General features: G+C 36.0%; 1 protein-coding gene across 2 annotated transcripts in view; it reads right to left on the reverse strand.

The window, feature by feature from the left end:
* Positions 1–21,972, reverse strand: part of LOC111148107 (F-box protein 11) — an 88,385-nt gene that overhangs the window by 22,991 nt on the left and 43,422 nt on the right. Inside the window, exons 2-7 of one of the 2 annotated variants that reach the window (XM_022504516.1) lie at positions 4,818–4,945; positions 4,602–4,683; positions 4,052–4,196; positions 2,610–2,739; positions 1,816–1,899; positions 1,605–1,737 (exon numbers count right to left, since the gene is read on the reverse strand). In XM_022504516.1, coding sequence (XP_022360224.1) covers positions 1,605–1,737; positions 1,816–1,899; positions 2,610–2,739; positions 4,052–4,196; positions 4,602–4,683; positions 4,818–4,925 — 682 coding nt within the window. In that variant the 5' untranslated portion in view covers positions 4,926–4,945. The remainder of the gene's footprint in view (positions 1–1,604; positions 1,738–1,815; positions 1,900–2,609; positions 2,740–4,051; positions 4,197–4,601; positions 4,684–4,817; positions 4,946–21,972) is intronic. The other variant, XM_022504515.1, reaches the window with a different exon arrangement.

Raw genomic sequence — 21,972 nt, forward strand, 5'->3', positions numbered from 1 at the left:
TAAAGATTTTATTTATTTATTTGACAGAGAGATCACAAGCAGGCAGAGAGGCAGACAGAGAGAGAGGAGGAAGCAGGCTCCCCGCTGAGCAGAGAGCCCAATGTGGGGCTCGATCCCAGGACTCTGAGATCATGACCTGAGCCGAAGGCAGCGGCTTAACCCACTGAGCCACCCAGGCGCCCCAACAATATATATTTTTTAAGATTTTATTTATTTATTTAACAGAGAGACAGGGAGCACAAGTAGGCAGAGCAGCAGGCAGAGAGAGAGGGGGGAAGCAGGATCCCCGCTGAGCAGAGAGCCTGATGCGGGGCTCGATCTGGGATCACGACCCGCTCCATCTGGGATCATGACCCGAGCCAAAGGCAGAGGCTTAACCCACTGAGCCACCCAGGCGCCCCAACAACTTCTAATAATGTTTAAACTTCTAATAGTATTTTTTATCAAATACAATGGCATAATAAAAAATGGTTTCTTATGGAAACAAAATCACTTCCAGCAGCACCAGAAAAAGATGATGAGTGGGTAGAGAAAGAGAGAAATATCTAATTTAAACTTATTTTCAATACTGGCCTTGATTTGGAAATCTGATAATTGATTTGGAAATTTGATACTACAAATCACTAAGCAAGATTTTCTATACCCTCTTTCCCTTTTCTCTGTGGTGGAAATGGGGGAGGGAAGCAGAAAGGGCAGTAAATGCAACTTTTAATAGCAAATAATAATTACTAGCTATCTTAAAATGGTCCATGTACTGTGTCCTTAAAAAAATCAATACAAATCTTGAAATGACTGATCAGTGCTCAACAACTATTTCATTACATTTATTCTTAGAAACTTGACTATAAAAATAGCTTTGAGGGGTGCCTGGGTGGCTCAGTGGGTTGGGCCTCTGCCTTTGGCTCAGGTCATGATCTCAGGGTCCTGGGATCGAGCCCCGCATCAGGCTCTCTGCTCGGCGCAGAGCCTGCTTCCCCCCCCTCTCTCTGCCTGCCTCTCTGCCTACTTATGATCTCTGTCAAGTAAATAAATAAAATCTTAAAAAAAAAAAAAAATAGCTTTGAGCCACTATGAAAAAATTTACCAAGGACATCTGTTTCATTAAAAACAGCAATAGAAACAGTAACCATATTTATTTTCAAATGACAGATAAAACAAGTAACTTTCTTTCCTTACTGAATAACTAAGGCATTGGACAAACTACAGACATCAAGATCCACATCTTAAAAAAAAAAACAAAAAGAAACTGAGGCATCTGGGTGCTTCAGTCAGGCGTCCAACTCTTGATTTTGGCTCAGGTCATGATCTTAGGGTTGTGAGATCGAGCCCCTACTTCAGATTCTCTCTCTCTCCCTCTACCCCCCCAACCATCTCTCTCTCTCTCTCTCTCAAAACAAAAAGAAAAAAAAAATAAGATACATCTGTAATTTCTGAACCCTCACCTTTTTTTTTGAACCCTCATGTTTTCACTGCAAGAGGTAATATTCCTACTCTTTTTTAACCATAAAGCTATTATCAATGTTCACCTGGATTTTAAGTCCATTTTAAAAACCCATTATGTAAAAAATACATTAAAATTTTAATGACAATGCATTTCAGTATACCTGCACCAATCATGGTGATTGGAGATTCAATATATATCCATTCATCAGTGTATATTCCAGAATGAACAAAGATAAGTCCATCAAAATGAGCTTCTTGTACCCCACCAAGGGCATCTTCAATTGTATCATAATACTAGAAAAAAATAAAAGTGTCAGTACAGAACTGAAAGATTACCATTTTAAGTCTTATAAAAATACAAATCAAACATACCAACATATTTTCTCTTCCTTTATATCTTGCAGGATTACTGTAGAAATGTTCAGCAAATCCTGGCTTTACATGTGCACCTTTATACTAAAATGTCAAAAAAAAACACAAAACAACAAAAAACAAAACAAAAAAACCAGAAACAAACATTGACTACTAATGTAAACATATTCTAAATTAATACTGTATATTTTTAATTAAATATTGAAAACAATTATCAATTATTCTAATTTTCTGTTGCATAGTGCAATTTAAAATCTGAAACAGCTTATGACTTTAATATCCAGTAAGAAAGGATAAAGTTTGTTAATCTCAGCACTACTGATATTTTGGGACAGTAATTCTTTGTTGGGGGCTGTTCTGTGCATCACTGTAAGATGTTTAGCAGCATCCCTGGCCTCTACCCACTAGATACCAGTAGAATCCTCTTCTCCAGTTGTGACAACCAAAAATGTCTCCAGACATTGCCAAATGTCCCCTGTGGAGCAAAATCACCCCCAGTTGAGAACTACTCATAAAGGACCATATAAAAATTAAAACAACTACTGAACACTAATAATTTAAGAAAAGGTTCAAACAGACCCATAAAAAGTGTAACTGCTCTCAGGCTACTGATGCTTACTGCCACTGCTTAAATTATTAATAAATACATTAGTAGTGAAAGAATTGTTGAACATTTTGTTGACTGGTAAGTATTTTCACTGGCCTGAAACCTATTCTTGAGTTTAAATTAATTTTTTTTTAAAGAAACTTTTATTTATGAATATAAATCAGTATTTTCTATTTATACTTCATACCAACTGCTGGAAACTCTCTTTCCAGGGATTTGGGTGTTCATATTCTTCTGGATTAATCTGGTAGAATTTGCCAGGTTCAGGATGCATCATAGGGCGAGTATATTCAAAAACTTCCATGTATAATCGTTTCCTGTAGGAGGAAAGGAATGAAAGATTTCTTCATAAAAAGTACTTTAAACAACTAAAAAAATTATCTGATGCTTCAAAAACATTTAAGAATCTAAAAAGCCAAAATTTTAACTGTAAAATAGTTTTTTGCTAAAAACAATGTAACTACATATAATAAAAAATAGTCCATTCCCAAAATAAAGTGTCAATTCTTCAAAATTTATTTAGGGGGGAAAAAGGCCACCCATACTGTGAAAGGCTCATACACAGTTATTATTAAAAGGACAGCTTTCGATAGAATACTCTGAACTCTTCATATATATATATTTTTAAAGATTTTATTTATTTATTTGAGAGAGACAGTGAGAGCATGAGAGGGGAAAAGGTCAGAGGGAGGAGAAGCAGACTCTCCGAGGAGCTGGGAGCCTGATACATAACTCAATCCCGGGACTCCGGGATCATGACCTGAGCTGAAGGCAGCTGCTTAACCAACTGAGCCACCCAGGCCCCCAACTCTTCATGTATCTTCAGTTCATTTACATCCTATTATCAAAAACCATTAAATCTCAGAAATGTAGTCATAGGAACTATTATCACTTCCTGTACAAAACAGTGTTTCCTTCCAGTCTTGTTATCTATAGATAGTTTCATTTATTAGAGTTGTGATTATGTAACATCTAAAATGTTGTATTCTGCTCTTTTCAAAAACTTTTTTAGAACACAGCATTTTCCCATGTTACTAACAACTCTGTAAAAATTATTGTTAAATGCCTTTATTACCACCCTTCAAGTAGAAATTACATTGTTAGTACATTCCCTTATTGCTGGACATTTAGATTATTTCTAATTTCCCCCCACTAATAACCATGCTATTATAAAAAATTTGTATGTAAGGCAAAAAAATTTCCAGAAGTGGAGTAATGTGGGTCAAAGGGCATGCATATTTTAAGGTTCATGAATACAACTGTCAAGCTATTTTCCAGAAGTGATGTATCAAAATCTACTTTCACAGTAAACTATCAGATTGAATTACCTGTTTTAAATTAGACATAGTTCTGTTTCTAAAAAGCTTAAATTTAAATGAAAAACATTTCCCACCACTCAGTTGCTAGTCAACTGATAAGGTGCACAGAAAATACTTCATTTATTATTTTATAAATGCTGCTTGGATCAACCACCTACATTGTGATAAATAGGAAACTTGGAATTTATAAGCGTTCTGATTTTATTCCAACTATAACTACCAACTCGCATTTCAACTTCCCTACCATCTTTTAGCATTTGGGTTGGCAAATAATATATCTCAAGATAGTAAGAAATAAAATTTCACTTACCACAAAATTGGATCATTAGCGAGCTCACTGAAGCGTTTACACACACAAGCTGCTCTACAAAGATCCTGTTCCAGCAAGTAAGAGAAGATTTTTAGAACCACTTCATCTGGTAGTTTCTCCTGAAGATACTGTTCAGCGGGTGCTGCTATAAAGAGATTAGCAAACAGAATATAACAATCTATTTGTTGTGCTAGCAACAAGTTTCTTACTATTTAAAGAACATAATTTTCATTTTATCTAATGAATAGATTTTTTGATGACAATCATTTTATAAACATTTTGCTTTGATAAATAACACACACATTAACGTTCTTCTGTCCTAACTTAAGTATTCTTTCTTCTAGCTGTTATGTACCATTTCAGAAACTGGTTAATAAAATGTACTTTTAAGCAATAAAGTCAAAAAAGAGTGAGAGGTCAGGGTTGTCATGCTTATTCTATAATATCATCTTCTCAATTCCAAATGCACCACTAAAATATATTTAATTTTTTGGTATCCAACAAAATTAAGAAGATTTAATCCAACCCTTAGTGTTCTCAAAGGAAATACCTGACAGATCTTGTGATTTTCCGGATACTCTTGCGCGTTTTGCACGATGACCAAAGTTTTCTGTAGTTGAAGTTGAGGCACCCTTCAAAAACAAAATGAAAACTAATTAAGCAAATATTTTTACCATACATAAGCATTATTTTTTTAAAAATGGTGACATTTCCCTTTCTAACAATTCTCTCATTACTAAAAGAAAAGCAGTTACTTTTAATTTACCTCCATACTGCTCTTTGTAGGACACGCTGTTCTTTTTGGCAAAAGAGTTTTTCTACGAAGTTGGTATGGACTATTTTGTGCACCAGGACCTGATTCTTCAGCAACCATATCTGCAGGTACATCATCATCTGTTATAAACAAAAGCAACACGAAAAATGACACCCATTTAAACAAAAAACAAAAAACTCTAAGATGCAATATGCTTTTAAGAAACTTCATAAATGGGTGCCTGGGTGGCTCAGTGGGTTAAAGCCTCTGCCTTCGGCTCAGGTCATGGTCCCAGAGTCCTGGGATCGAGGCCCGCATCGGGCTCTCTGCTCAGCGGGGAGCCTGCTTCCTCCTCTCTCTCTGACTGCCTCTCTGCCTACTTGTGATCTCTCTGTCAAATAAATAAAATCTTTAAAAAAAAAAAAAAAGAAACTTCATAAATGTTTTAGGAGGAGAGGAGGTAGATACAACTTTTTTTTTTTAACCTGAGAGAGGGGGAGAGATAACAAGAGATAATGACACGGGGGGGGGGGGCAGGAGTGGCAGGCAGAGGGAGAAGCTGGCTCCCTACTCAGCAGGGAGCCCAATGTGGGGCTTGATCCCAGGACTCTGGGATCATGACCTGAGCTGAAGGTAGATGCTTAACCAACTGAATCACCCAGGTGCCCTTAGATACAACGTTTATATATAATCCCAGCCAACTGGGGTGCACCCATGGCTCAGTCGGTAAGCGGCTGCCTTCCGCTCAGGTCATGATCCCAGGGTCCTGGGATCAAGCCCTGCAGCTTTCTATTCAGCTCCCTACTCAGTGGTGAGCCTGCTTCTCCCTTTCCTTCTTCCCCTGCTTGTACTCTCTCTCTGTCAAATAAATAAAATACCAGCCAACTGGATAAACATCTCAAAGAAATGCTGGACTTCATTTCTTACTTCACAATAAATTTCAAAGTAGAACATATATATACATATATATTTATTTTTTAAAAAATTTATTTATTTATTTGAGAGTGAGTGAGTGAGCAAGGGGAGGGGCAGAGGGAGAGAGAATCCTGAAGCAGACTCCGAGTACAGAGCCCAAGACAGGGCTGGATCCTAGGACCCCAAGATTACGACCTGAGCTGAAATCAAAAGCCAGCTGCTGAAACCAAAAGTCAGCTGCTGAAATCAAAAGTTAGCCGCCCAAATGACTGAGCCACCCAGGTACCCCAGAACATATATTTAAATACAAAAAAGTCAAATCAATAAAAGAAAATGAAAATTATTTTTTATAGTGTTAAAGTGGAGAAGACGTGTAACACAAATTTTGGAAGGCATTTAAAAAAAGGTGAGGAGCATGTTCACTTGACGACAGGAATGGAAGACTTCCTACCACAATGGTTACAGTCCAAGTGGGGGTGGAAACAGTAGTCTTGCAAGAGGTGTCAGATTCAAAGCAGGGTGAGGAGAGTGTCCATAGAGAGGGACAGCTCAGTGCAGGGTATCAGACATCAAGTAGGACGAAAAGGTTATCTATGCAGACAGCGCGTAGACTCAAACTGTGGCAAAAAGTGCTGGAGCTCAAGAAGAGTAAGAGAAGTTTGTGGGGTGTGGGTAGGTGGGAGAGCGGCCTAAAATGGAGAGTCAGAGCAAGAGTAGGGAGAGAAGGACATCACAAAGAAGAAGGGATGGTGGAACTAGAAGACTGGTTGAATACAGTAGAGGGATTCGTCAAATAATTAAACAGAGTAATGGAAGCCCGCATCACTTCTGGCTTATATAACCTAAATGTAAAGATATATAACCTAAATCTAATTTGAAGAAACTTCAGACAAACTTAAATTTATTCTAATTTGTTTTATTAACCTTCAAAACTGTCAAAGTCTTGAAAGTCAAGCAGAGTCTAAGGAACTGTTCCAGGATGAAGAACACAGAAAAGGTAAAGCAACTAAATGCAAAATATGGTTCTGAACTGGATCCTTTTGCTAAAAGGTTGCTCTTCGGACAATCAGTGAAACTTGAATGGGGGTCAAAGGATTAGAAGGCAGTAATGTGTCAATGTTAATTTTCTGATTTTAACAGCTGTAGTACAGTGATTTAGGAGAGTTTAGTTTAGTTTTGTTTTGTAGAAAATACACACTAAAGCATTAGAAGGCATGCTGGGATAAGAAACTGGCCAATTCTGAAAGGCAATCTAAGGGAAAAAAACCTTCCTTGTACTGTACTTTAACTCTTCTTCTAAGTATAAATAGTAAAAAAAAAAAAAAAAAAAAAAAAAAAGCTAATAGATTTGAGTAATATAAAAAAGGTTTTAAAATTCTGCTTAGAAAATGAACACTGTAAACATAATTAAAGGAGCAACATAATAAGGAAAAAATATTTGCAATACATGTCATAGAAGACTAATTTCCTTATTATATCTGCATGCCTATAAATTGGTGTGGAAAAGATGAATAATTCAATAGAGAATTAGGCCAAGGATAAGAAAAGACAACTCAGAATCAAGTTTAAATGCTAATAAAAACTACAATGAGATTTTTTTATGTAGCAGGCTATCAAAGATCAAAAAGTATGATCACATTCTAATATCATCAAAGGATAATATGAGGGGAAAAAAGTTTCTAATTGCTTTAAGGACAGCAATTTGGAAGAGCCATTATTACTTAGTGTTTCCATTTCTGGGAATTGATTCTGTAACTATATTCACGCATGTGGGCAAAGTATTACGTACCAGGATATTTACTACAGTACTGTTTATAATATTGCAGGGTAATAATCAAAATGTTCATTAGTAACTATTAAATAAACTCAATAGGCTATTATGTGGTCTAGACAAATAGACATAATATATTTTGACAAAAAATTATATTTGTCTAGACAAATAGACAAAATATAAAGCAGTTCTATACAGACTGATAAGGAACTGCTGCTAATATATAGTAAGTATGAAAATCCAAAACATACAGCACAATGTGTTTAGTGTGTGTGTTTTGAAGCTACATAAATATGCTTATAAGTACATATATTTACTAAAATATGTAAACTCCATGATGGCAGGAAGCTAACTTGAAGAGGCTCCTACTGGCCAAAGATGGGATAATTTGAGCATCCATAAGAATAAATGAACTGAAAAAAATGTATTTAAATCCATGAGTAATGACACTTAAAAAAATTTTTAAAAAACAGGAAGTAAACATTTATTCTTCCTCTCTTATATAAATTGAACCATGAGGTAATCAAGTATTAGCTGACACAAAGTTTCTCTAGAGAAACATTTCACTAATAAAATGAAGAAATAATGGATTTAACCGCTGAAAATCAATAGCTCCTAATATCACAAAAAGAAAAACAACCAGACATAACTGATCTCCTGATGAAAGAACACAACAGCACTCACCAAGTTTTGCCAAAATACCTAATCTGAAAATGATCAAACCTGTAAGGAACTCTAAATGGTCAGACTGTTAACAGTTTCAACAAATAAACTGCATGGGAAAAACAGTGGGGAAGAAATAGGCAAATCTAAAGCATACTGCTTAAGAACATACACTCTGGTATCAAAATAATAAAGAAAAAGCAAAAAAAAAAATCATAAAACTGCTTTTTTGTAGGGGAAAGAAAAGGATTATAATTGGAACAGGCACTCAAAAGGGTATTGCAGTGGCCAGCAAAGTTCTATTCCTTGACCTGTTGGTATTAAAATACCAACTTTAGAAATAATTCAATGCCTTCATAATGATTTGATAACCTCTTTGTCTGTTTTATTAGGAATTTCTCTACCTGGCTGTATTTTACAATAACAAAGATGTTTTTTAAAAGGTGGGGTTTAAAGCAGTATAATATTAAAAAAGAGAGTTTTTTTTCCCAGTAGCAGACCTTGGGCAAATTAACATTTTTAAGCCTAACTTCTCTCATCTACTAAAGACAACAGTATCTTGTAATTCACAGGGCTGCTGAAGGGATTTAAACAGAGTAACACATGCAAAACACTCAGCAGTGTGCCTGGCTCATTTGAGTGTTCAATAAATGTTTTTGCTATTATTTCATTTAAATATTATTCTACTAACACCACTTTCAAATGAAACTTGGAAAACCAAGCAAGTTTTCTATGAACCGTACTGTACCCAATGCGATATGCCTATTTGTGGTATCATCCCTTTGTAGTTTAGTATGTGGTTAATTTCTGTTTCGTGTGTGCTTGAATGAAACATCTACGTTCTATTTTTTAAAGTTTAAACGCATCTAAAAGATCAAGTCTGTTAACTGTGTTGTTCACAAAATTTATGTGTTTACTTTTGTTGGGGATGGTGGTAGTGATGATCTGATTTATTAGCTTCTGAATAAAACGTGCAAAAATCTCTCACTATATCTGTAGGTAGTCTTTTATTTGTAGTATGTAAAATTTTGCTTTGTATACTTTATTACTTCCTCCTGGTGAATTATTTCATCATTATGCAATGGTTCTCTTTAATCCTTAATAATGCTTTGCCTTAAAAATCTATTTTTCCCTGAGGGCTGCCTGGATGGCTCAGTCAGTTGGTTAAGTGTCCAACTCTTGGTTTCAGCTCAGGTCATGATATAGTGTTGTGAGACTTAGCCCCAAGCTGGGCTCCACTTTGTGTGTGGAGCCTGCCTGAGATTCTCTATCTCCTTCTGCTCCTGCTCTCAAATAAATAAAATAAAATAAATCTATTTTTGCCTGATCGCATTTTCCTAACAGCTTTTTGTTGTGTTTTATGTCAGCCTAGTATTTTTCAATCTTGTATTTTCAACTTTTTACTTTTAGATTACATTTTAGATTTAGTTCTTAACCATTTGTTGCTAGATTTTCTTTCCTTTTTTAAAAAAAGATCTTGGGGACTCCAAGCATCTGCCTTCAGCTCAGGTCATGCTCCCAGGGTCCTAGGTCCTAGGTCCAGTGCAGGACTGAGTCCTGCACTGGACTCCTTGCTCAATGGGGAGAGCCTGCTTCTCCTTCTGCCTGCCGTTCCCCCTCTTGTGCTCTCTCTGTCAAATAATAAATAAATAAATAAATAAAATATTTTATTTTTTAAAAGATTTTATTTATTTATTTGACAGAGAGCGAGATCACAAGTAGGCAGAGAGGCAGGCAGAGAGGTAGGGGGAAGCAGGCTTCTGAAAGTTGATTTTTCTTTTTTCAAGTCTTACGGTTTCTTTTTTAAACAGGCCTATTACATCATCATGCCTCATCTCCCTTTTTAAAATTCTTTAAAAATTTTACACAAGCTTACTTTATATTCTTTTTTAGATTATCACTGGTCACTTAAATTTCTGCACAATTACAGACTCTTGTTTCAGGTTCTAGGCCGTATGCCTGGGTTTTAGTGCTAGCTCTATTTTGAAAAGAACCAAGACCACATATCTCCTATCCCCATATATGCACTAAAACTCCGCCCTAGATCCCTTAGGAGATATATCCCAGGACCAAAAGATCTCTGCGCTATTTTATACAGTAGCACCAACTCCCACTTACTGCTTTGATTTGACTTCTCTCATTTCTGGTTTCCTTCTCTTCTTTCCTTCTTTAGAGCTTAGCTATGTATTTACAGTTTTGCTCTTGTTTTGTGTTACATTTCCATATGTTTGTAGTGTGTATGCATGTGGGGATGATTTATCTCTATCAGCTTGGTTTATAATGTTGCTGGCAGTTTCTGTAACACTCAGAAGTATATTCTCAAAACTTTTCATCCTTTACAACGTTCTCTCTCACCCCACTCCCATTCCTACTTAAAATCTATAGATCTTATTATTAAAGATACCTACTTCACTCACCCACCCCAGAATCCTTTCCTTCCCACCATCAACACAATAAATATTAAAGACTGAAAAGGAGGGAATTAAGAGGTACTAATGGAAAGAAAAGGTGTTAGTTAACTCAGCTGCAACAAGAAGTTCACACCAAACAAATAAACGAAACTACATAATTTGAATTGTGTAATGCCACCATAACCTAAACTTCCCATTTGTAAACACTGTCCTGTACTGAAGCACTCAAAGCTCAGTTCTAGAAGAACTGTATTAAATTCTTACTTGTGCTGAGTTAAAGAATCTATGCTAAATTTCTATACAGTTCTCATAATAAGTTACCACTGACTGTTCTGAGAGTAAGTTACAGTGCTAGAAGGTATTTAAAAATGGGGTTATTCTGAAAAGATCACTTGGCCACTATTATAATAAGCAAAGGAGAAGGATTTAAAAAAAAATCTAGTCATTAGTGTTCTTTTCATTTTCTGAATTCCTGTAGAATTGTATTATTATTGTATTTGTATTATATTGTATTTGTAATATTGTATGTCATAGCTGCCTTATCTTGTTACTTACTTTTTTTGGTTTATGCCATATTTTCCTAACAAAAATATAAGCCCTGAGGGCAAGGCCTCTTTTTTAATTTTTTTAAGATTTATTTATTTGAGAGACAGAGAGCAAAGGAGGGGCAGCGGGAGAAGGAGAGAATCTCAGACTTTCTGCTGAATAGAGTTCTGGCATAGGGCTCGACACGGCGATCAATCCCAGGACCCTGGTATCATGACCTGAGCCAAAATCAAGAGTTGAACACTTAACCCACTGAGCTATTCAGGTGCACCAAAGCCTTTTGTTTATATTCTTCCGCAGTGTCTACTTTGTTGTCCACTAAGTACTCAATAAATGTGGATTCACATCTAAGGAGAATACTTTAGTTTTATTCAATTCAAGGAATCTTTCCTAGGAACCATCACTAGCGGCGAACTATGATGACCTTAACGTACTACTTTACAGAAAACAAAAACCTGGACAGGTACTGCTTCATTTCGTTCTACCTCCCACTCCATACGCTCATTTACATGCACATACATTATTTTTTGTTCCCTCCTGTAATTATGGAGAAGCATTCCCCAAGATAGATTTGGCACATATGAAGCAAGCAAACAGAAAACTGTTAAATAAATAAATGAGACAATGAATAAAATGGTTAATGTTAACTGTCAAACTAGCTCTAATCCAAGAATCAAGAAATCATAAAGTATAGTTATGGGTTTGTTCCAACAACAAAGTCTAAAAGTAAGTCCTCAAAATAACATTTTGTTAAATTTTTTTAACTTTTAGTTTCACCTTTACATCTAATATTAGAATGCCAATATTTAGATGCCAAGCTGTAATCTAAGACTAATAATAATTCTCAATACCAAAAATGCTCAATTTCAACCATAACTTTAAGAAAATGTAATTTTCAGTTAGGAAATACTCAGCCAGCGATATCTAAGTAGAAAGAGAATGTGATCCATGTATGTAATTTTTAAGTTATTTATTTTTTTTAGCAATCTCTATATCCAATGTAGGGCTAGAACTCATGACCCAGGGATCAAGTGTTACAGGCTCTTGGGGACACCTGGGTGGCTCAGTCAGTTAAGCATCTGCTTTTGGCTCAGGTCATGATCTCAGGGTCCTGGAACGAGGACATCACATCCGACTCCTTGCTGAGCATGAAGCCTGCTTCTCCCTCTGCCCTTACTCCTGCTTGTGCTATCTGACAAATAAACAAAATCTTTCAAAAAAATAAAAAAATAAAATGCTCTTTGAAATCTACCTATCTAGTCACATGCTCTTCCAACTGAGCCAGCCAGGCACCTGCACATATGTAATTTTTAATTTATTTCTTAATATTCTAGTAGCTATATTTTAAAAAATCAGGGACAAACATACACTTTTATTAAGACCTTATCAGTGCTCTAGGGCACCTTGGCTGGCTCAGTCAGCAGACCACGCAATGCTTGATCTCAGGGTTGGGAGTGTGAGCCCCACTATAGGTGTAGAGTTACTCAAAAATAAAATCTTAAACAACAACAACAAAAAACCCTTTTCAGTGCTCTAAAAGATAGTACCATGCAACTTAAAGGGATGCTATACATATACACACACACACATTTCCATTTTGTAATTTTTTTTAGGTTTTACTGTAAACCCTATACAAATACACCAGAGTCTTCACTATTAATAGGAGCTAAGGTTTAAGTAAAGCTGTCTAGAAAATAAGCACACTTCTTTAACTAAAAAATAATCTTTGAACTCCAGGACACTAAATATGACCAAAATTTTATAGTAGGATTCATTTCAACAAAAGAACAGATGAATATACATTCTGAAGCTAGAAGAACATCTTAATTTTTATATACTTAACTATCTTAAAGGCTTACAAAAAACTATTACTATGTACAACTGCACATACTACTGCTTGGCTGGGGTTCAAAGTCCTTTAGGTTATATAGTAACCTGAAGTTAGAGTTTATGGAATTTAATTTATAATAGTTTTTTTCTCCACAAATATTATACATATTCCACATTACTTACCCATAGCCACAGATGAGATTGGAAACTTAAGCAAATCTGTGCTAGTAACTGTGTGTTTAGAAACAGCTCCCAGTCTCACGTTGTAAAGAACCACACTTGACAACTGTTTCTAACACAGTTGGGAACTACCACAGCTTTTTCCAACTACTAAAAAAGATCCACTGAATAAACGGAAATGAAGAGAAATTTCATTTTAAATGTTTTTTAACTTAAATGTTTTACTTAAATTTTTTTCTTCAATATTTTAAGGTAGGGAATCCAGAAATAAAGTCATAATAAAACACTGCTTTTTAAAAGCATGACTTGCCATAATCAGGTGTTTCTAACTATATACTTAGAAACTTTAAAAACTATAATTATTCAAAATACTATTACATACTTACATTAATGTATTCAGTTATTATTTACACACATACATACATTTCTGCTAAACTTCCACTACAACATCAACTATAGGGATTATCTAAGACTGGTCAAAGAAAATATATTTATACACTGACCACTGAATAATAATCTTTAGAAGTCACTTCCTTGATATCATAAAAACTGAAAACCCAAACAGGACTTCATTTCTAAAGAAGAAATTTAGACCAACTCATTCTAAACTGACTGACAGGGGTGCCGGGGTGGCTCAATAGGTTCATGTCTAATTCTTGATTTCGGCTCAGGTCATGATCTCAGGGTGGTAAAATCCAGCCCCAAGTGGAACCCCACTTTGGGCTCTGTGCACTCAGTGGGGAGTATGCCTGAGATTCTCTCCCTCTGCCCCTCTCCCTGCTTGTGCTCTCTCTCAAATAAAAAATAAACCTTTAAAAAAAATTAAAATAAACTGCCGGATATAAAGTATGTTCAACAAATATTTGCTGAATAAATGAAGACTAAATGAATGAATGTGCCACACACGATATGAGTTGCCGGTGAAAGAGCGCAACCATTAATTCTTTGAATGTTTAGGAGAATTCACCAGTGGAGGAGTCTGATCCTGGACTTTTGTTCGTTGGGAGTTTTCTGATTAGTGATTCAACCTCCTTACTGGTAATTCATCTGTTCAGATTTTCTACTTCATCATGATTTAGTATTGATTCAGGCTGCATATTTCTAGGAATTCATCCATTTCTTCTAGGTTGTCCAATTTGTTGGCAAGTAACTATTCTAATCTGTTCCAATCCTAACAACAACAACAACAAATCTCTTCTAATCCTTTGTATTTCTGTGCTATCAGTTGTAACATTTCCTATCTCTGATTTTATTTGAGCCCTTACTACTTCTTCTTGGTGATGCTAGCTAAAGGTCTGTCAATTTTATCTTTTTTTTTTCCCCAAGATTTTATTTATTTATTTGATAGAGACAGAAAGAACACAAGCAGGGAGGAGGGGCAAAGGGAGAAGCAGACTCCCTGCTGAGCAGGAAGCCTGACGCAGGAGCCTTGATCCCAGGACTCTGGGATCATGACCTGAGCCGAAGATAGACACCTAACTGACTGAGCCACCCAGGCGTCCCTATCAATTTTACCTTTTCAAAGAACCAGTTCTTAGTTTTCTTAATCTTTTCTGTTGTCTTTTTTGTCTCTATTTTATCAATTTCTGCTCTAATCTTTGTTATTTCCTTCCTTGTACTAACTTTGGACTTCATTTGTTGCTTTTTCACTTCCTTGAGGTATAAAGTTAGGTTTTAGACTTCTCTTGTCTAAAGAGGCAGGCATTTATTGCCACAAACTTCCCTCTTTGAACTGCTCTTGCTGCATCCCATAAATCTGTCATATTTCCATTTTCATTTGTTTCAAGGCATTTTTAAAAATTTCTACTTTGATCCACTGGTTGTTCAGCAGCATACTGTTTAATATCCACAAATTCATGAATTCTCCAGTCTTTTTGTAAAAATCATTTTTTAGTTTCATACTACTGTGGTTGGAAAAGATGCCTGATATGATTTCAATCCTCTATTAAGATTTGTTTTGTGGGGGCACCTGGGTGGCTCAGTGGGTTCAGTTTCTGCCTTCGGCTCAGGTCATGATCTCAGGGTCCTGGGATCGAGCCCCACATTGGGGGGAAGCCTGCTTCCCCCTCTCTCTCTGTCTGCTGCTCTACCAACTTGTGATCGATCGATCAATCTCTCTCTCTCTCTCTCTCTCTCTGTGTCAAATAAATAAATAAATAATCTTTAAAAAAAAGAAAAAGAAAAAAAAAAGATTTGTTTTGTGACCATAAGAGACTCCTAATCTCACAAAACAAACTGAGGGTTGCTGGGGGGAGGTGGGTAGGAGAGGGTGGTTGGGTTATGGACACTGGGGAGGGTACGGGCTACGGTGAGTGCTATAAACCTGGTGATTCACAGACCTGTACCCCTGGGGCTAATAATACATTGTATGTTAATAAAAAATAAAAAATTTTAAAAAAGTAAAGAGAAAAAAAATCTTGCTTTAGTAAAAATGGCAAGAAACTTTGTACAATAAACACCTAATATTTATTACAAAAAAAAAAAAAAAGATTTGTTTTGTGGCCTGGCATATCTATTTTGGAAAAGTAGTCTCTTACAAGGCAGCATACTCACAGGTCTTCCTTTTATGATGGGTTCTTATTGTTATATTCTACCAAACATTCAAAGAAGAACTGAGTCTTTCTCAAGCTCTTTCAAAAACAGAAGAGGAGAAAACTTCCAAACTTCCAAACAGGGTAATTTTACATTACCCTGATAGCAAACATTACTCTGATAGCAAAAACAGATAAAGATGCCACAAGAAAAGAAAATTATAGGCAAATACCCCTGATGAACTTAAATATCAGGAAACTGAATTCCACAATACATTAAGGGATCATACACCCTGATCAAGTGGGATTTTTCCAGAAACGCAGGATGGCTCAACAGCTGCACATTAGTCAATGAGATATACCACATTAACAAAATAAAAGGATAAAAATCAGATGATCAACTCAACAGATGAAGAAAGAGCATGTGAAAAACTCAACATCCATGCATGATAAAAACTCTCAACAGTGTGGGTATAAAGGAAACATATCTCAACAGAATAAAGGCCATATACGACAAGCCCACAGCTAACATACTCAAGGGTGAAAAGCTAAAAGCTCTTCCTCTAAAACCAGGAAAAAGACCAGTAGCTCACTCTTTCTACTTTTATTCAACATAGTATTGGAAATCCTAGCCATTAGGCAGGACAAATAAAGGCATCCAAATTGGAAAGGAAGAAGTAAAGCTGTCACTATTTACAGATGACGTTGTTATATATAGAAGACTCTAAAGCCATAAAAAAAACTGTTAGAATAAATTCAGTAAAGTTGCAGGATACAAAATCAATACACAAAAATCTGCTGCATACATGAAGAATGAACTATTACAAAATTAAAATAAGAAAAAAGAAGAAACATCTTGGGGTTGTGGGATCAAGTGCTATCAGACTCTGTGTTCAGCGTGGAGCCTGCTTGAGAATCTCTTCCTCTTCCTCTCCCCCTCCCACTCGTGCTTTCTCTCTAAAATAAATAAATCTTAAAAAGAGAATTTTTTAAAAAGTCCAATTTACAAAAGCATCAAAAAGAATTAAATACCCAGGAATAAATTTAATGAAGGAGGTAAGAGACCTGCATATTGAAAACTGTAGGACATTAGTTTAAAAAAAAAAAAAAAACAACAAAACTGAAGAAAACACAAATAAATGGAAAGATAGTCTGTGCTCATGGACTGGAAAAATTAACATTGTTAAAAGTGTCCACACTACCCAAAGCAATATATAGATTCAATGCAATCGCTCTCATAATCCCCAATGGCATTTTTCACGGAAATAGAACAAACAACTCTAAAATGTTTATGGAGGCATAAAATTCCCTGCTGGATTTTTTTTCTTTTTTTAAGATTTTATTTATTTTACAGAAAGAGAGAGGTCACAAGTAGGCAGAGAGGCAGGCAGAGACGGGGGGTGGGGGTTGGGGAGGTGGGAAGCAGGCTCCCTGCTGAGCAGAGAACCTGATGCGGGCCTGAATCCAGGACCCTGAGATCATGACCTGAGTCAAAGGCAGAGGCTTAACCCACTGAGCCACCCAGGCGTCCCACTGCCTGATTCTTGAGAGAGGAGAACAAAGCTGAAGGTATCATACTCCCTGATTTCAAACTTTATTACAAAGATAAAGTAATTAAAACAGTAGTGTATTGGAATAAAAAGACACAAAGATCAACAGAAAGCCCAGAAATAAACCCACACATATAAGGCCAATTAATTTATGACAAAGGAGCTTAGAATATAAAATTGGGAAAGGACAGGCTCTTCAATAAATGATGGTGGAAAAACTAGACAGTTTGTATGCAAAAGAATGAAACTGGACTATGCATAATCTTACACTGGACACAAAAATAAACTCAAATGGATTAAAAACTTGAAACCAATGGAACTCCTAGAAGAAAACATAGGTAGTAAACTCCTTGACAGAGGTCTTGGCAATGATTTTTGAATTTGACACCAAAAGCAAAAATAAACAAGTGGGACTACCTCAAACTAAAAAGCTTCTACACAGCAAAGGGAGCTATCAACAAAATGAAAAGGCAACCTACTGAATGGAATAAAATATCTGCAAATCTAGTATCTGATAAAGGGCTAATAGTACAAAATATAAAAGAACTCCTACAACTGAACAGCAAAACAAAAATGAAGCCCAAATAATTCCAATTCAAAAATGGAGTTTTTGAATTAAATACTGATTAAATACTGATTAAAACAGACATTTCCCCAAACACATATTAAGGGCAACAGGTACATGAAAAGATGATAACATTACTAATAATTAGGAGATGCAAATAAAAATCGCATAAGGGGAGCACCTGGGTGGCTCAGTCAGTTAAGGGTCTGACCCTTGATTTCAGCTCAGATCATGATCTCAGGGCCATGGGATTGAGCCCCCTGTCGGACTCTGCACTCAGCAGGGAATCTGCCTGAGATTCTTTCCCTCTACCGCTCTTCTTTCTTCCCTGCTTGCTTGCTCTCTCTAAAATAAAGAAATCTTAAAAAAATAAAAACACACAATGAGGTATCACTCATACCGGTTACAATGGCTATTATCAAAAGACTAGAAATAACAAGTGGTGGTGAGGATGTAGAGAAAAGGGAACCCTTGTGCACTTCTGGTGGGAATGTAAACTGGTACAGCCACTACAGAAAACAGTATAGAGGCTCCTGAAAAATCTAAGAGTAGAACTACTATATGATCCAACAATTCCACTTATGGGTATTATCTGAAGAAAAGAAAAAACACTAACAAAGAAGATATACATACTCCCCCTACCCAATGTTCATTGCAGCATTATTTACAATAGCCAATCTACGGAAACAACCTAAGTGTTCACTGATTGAAGAATAAAGAAACTGTGGTATATACACACAATGGAATATTATTCAGTCATAAAAAAGAATGAAGTCTTGCCATTTGATAACATGGATAAATCTTGGGGGCATTAATGCTAAGTGAAATAAGTCGGATGAAGAAATAACCACCACTGTATAATTTCTCTTACATGTGGAATCTAAAACAAAAACAAAAAACTCCAAAACATAAAAACAAAAAAAACTTCCAAAAGCCAAACTCATAAATACAGAGAACAGGTTGATAGTTGCTAGAAGGCATGGCATAGGTGGGTGGTAGGAGAAATGGATAAACTGTTTTTCATTTTTAACGTCTAAATAAGTTAAAAAATAAATACAATTTTAATTGGGGGAAAAAAATGGTGGGGGCACCTAGGCGACATAGTCAAGTGTCTGCCTTTGGCTCAGGTCATGATTTCAAAGTCCTGGGATCGAATGCCATGTCGGGCTCCCTGCTCAGTGGGGAGTCTGCTTCTCCCTCTGCTGCTCTCCAAGCTTGTGCTTGCTCTGTTGCTCTCTCTCAAATAAATAAATAAAATATAAAAAAGAAAAAGAAAAAAGAAAGAGAAAGGGGGGAGAGGAAGGAAGGAAAGAAGAAAGGAAATGGACCTGAAGAAAGTAGCTCCAAAGTTGCTGACAACTGTAAAAAGGGGGGAAAAAAAAGAAAAAAAGAAAAGCAACAGAGCAGCCAATAGAATATTGTATTTGCCCTCCAGGAATTTAGGAAACAGACAACTAAACAGGCAATAACACAGTATGTCACATGCTGTAATAGGGATAAGCAGAAAGTACTATGGAAATATGCAAGAATATGTAACCAATATTAGATGATATTGGGGTATTAATGAAGACTTTTTGAAGAAAGTCCAAGCTGAGATGAGTAACAAAACAGAAAGAATAGTGTCTGTCAAGACCTAAAAATGCCCACTTCCAGTATAGGTCTCAAGGAACTACATGTCACTCCATATGGCTGTATCATGTAGCAGGGGCCAGATTATGAAAGGTGCAATAAACACCTCAAAGAATTTAGATTTTATTTTGAATGACAAGGATAGCCACTGAATGTTTTTCAGCAGAACAGCGGAAGTTCTGATTTTAGAAAAATTACCTGAACAGTGTAAAAACAATTAGAAATGGATGGCACTGATGGTGGGAGACCAGTTTCAGAGGCTATGGTGGTAATACAACTGAGAGAGAGAAACATGGCTTGAACTATGGTAATAAAAAAGGAAGAAGTGAATAGATTTGAGATATACATATAAGGTAAATTCATAAAACTTGATGACTGAATGGGTATGAGTGAGGCAAGGACATAGCCAGGAATAATACTGATTTGAGCAATCCAATGGATGTACCAAGGTACCAATGGTGTCATGTACCAAAGCAGGATCTCTGTGGGCAAGCCACCGATGGGGAGGAGAAAAAAGATGAGTTCAGGTTTGGGTTTTGAGTTTTGAGGTACTGCTGGTCACTCAAGTGGAAATTCTCAACAAACTCAAGATCCAGTGAGTAATTCAGAGACAGAGAATTTTATCACTCTGTAAATATACTACAGGAGAGGTGGAGAGTCACTAAGTATAGATTACCTATCATTATTAACATACTATGATGTAATAGAGGTGCTTCATGGCAATGTGCTATCCAATCCTTGAGGAAAAGCTACATATGCAGGGACAGTTATCTACTGATGTCAAAATTATCAACACCATATATAAAAAATATCTGTGGGCCCAGAACTGGCAAGAATTCATAATTCTAGCTTGATGAAAAATAAAAGAAAACCTCCAACTGACAACTACTAAATCAAGGCTTAACATCCCTTGAGAATAGCTTAGCTTTATTTTCATTCTTTCCTGTTGCATATCACATTCTGTTTTCCTAAGACATTTTCTCCCACTGCTCTCAGGAAAAGGAGAAGTATAGAATAGCCCCACCCCAAAAATGTAACATTTACATTTTTTTCTTCTATTTTTGTATTTTTACCTCCAGTTTTACACTTTCCATATTTCCTAAATTGAAAAAAATTCATAAAGTAATGCAATCATTTTTCTATTTTATCAAACAGGAAAAAATTCCTTCTAAAGTTAGTAACTTTCATAAATTTCAAGTAGCTTTAAGTTCATTTGGACAATATTATGCAAAACTAGCATTACATCTAGAGTAGAAGCTGATAGGACCAGAGAATCAAGTGCATCATTAATTTAAGGTCAGAATGACCATGCCTCAAATCAACATTTAAGACAAACCTAATTAATTAGAGGCTAAGCTAGGATTCATATAAGTCAGCAATTAAAAAAAAACCTGTTTTCTTCTAATGAATCTAAAGATCTGCCAGAGTAACTTGATCCTGTAGGAAGCCAGACATACAAATAACTGAAGCACTATAATAAGCACCATTTAAAGGAACACACAAGGTTTTAGAAAAACATAAAATAGGGCACAGTGATCATATGCATATGACCATATGCACACAGCTTAAAAGAAAACAATTTAGCTTGTCCCTATTTTTATTTTCACATTAAATTTAGAAATGTTCAGAAATGCTTTTATTAGTTTAGTTTTACAGAGAAAGAATAGCCAAGACCAGGGGAGTAAAGTATGAAGTTCAAAATAAGAGTAAGACTGAGGTGCCTGGGTGGCTCAGTCATTAAGCATCTGCCTTCGGCTCAGGTCATGATCCCAGGGTACTGGGATTGAGCTCCACATTGGGCTCCCTGCTCCGTGGGAAGCCTGATTCTCCCTCTCCTTCTGCTGCTCCTCCTGCTTGTGTTCCCTCTCTTGCTGTGTGTGTCTCTCTCTGTCAAATAAATAAACAAAATCTTAAAAAAAAAAAAAAAAAGACTACTATAGTCTAACAAGCATTAAATGTTTAACCTGTGTTGTTAACTCACAAAAGAAACTATTTTTCTGAAAGAAAGAAAATGGACCTCATGGAGAGGTAGGAAGGCTGAGCATCATCAGTTCTCTTTCTTTCACGGTTCAAAGTTAGACCATAATTTCTGGAACTGTAAGATTTCTAGAAATGTTTTACAGATCAAGAGATTACCTGACAGTAAAGATATAATGATACTATTTTATTGAGAGAGTACCCACGGCCCATTAAGTTCAGTGAACTGCCAAAGGTTAGAAAGTGGTAGCAAAGTAAGTTTTAGATCAATGGACTCCAAGTACAATGTGAGTTAGTTATGTAATATGGATGTCTCAAAAGTTTATAATACAAATGATGACAATAATAGTAACTGGACTAACAGTGGTAGTAGTAGTAGCAATTCCACTACTGCTACTAGTGTACCTAACACTGAACACTTACATGTAGCAAGCACTACTGTTCCAAATGTTTTATATATGTACAGGCATACCTCGGAAATGTACAGGTTTGGCTCCAGACCATTGCAGTTAAGTGAGTATCACAATAAAGCGAGTCAAATGAATTTCTGGTTTCCTAGTGCATTTAAAAGTTATGTTTATACTATATTGTAGTCTATT

This window comes from Enhydra lutris, unplaced genomic scaffold (genome assembly GCF_002288905.1).
Source record: "Enhydra lutris kenyoni isolate GAN:26980312 unplaced genomic scaffold, ASM228890v2 scaffoldscaffold18, whole genome shotgun sequence".
Classification (NCBI taxonomy): domain Eukaryota; kingdom Metazoa; phylum Chordata; class Mammalia; order Carnivora; family Mustelidae; genus Enhydra; species Enhydra lutris.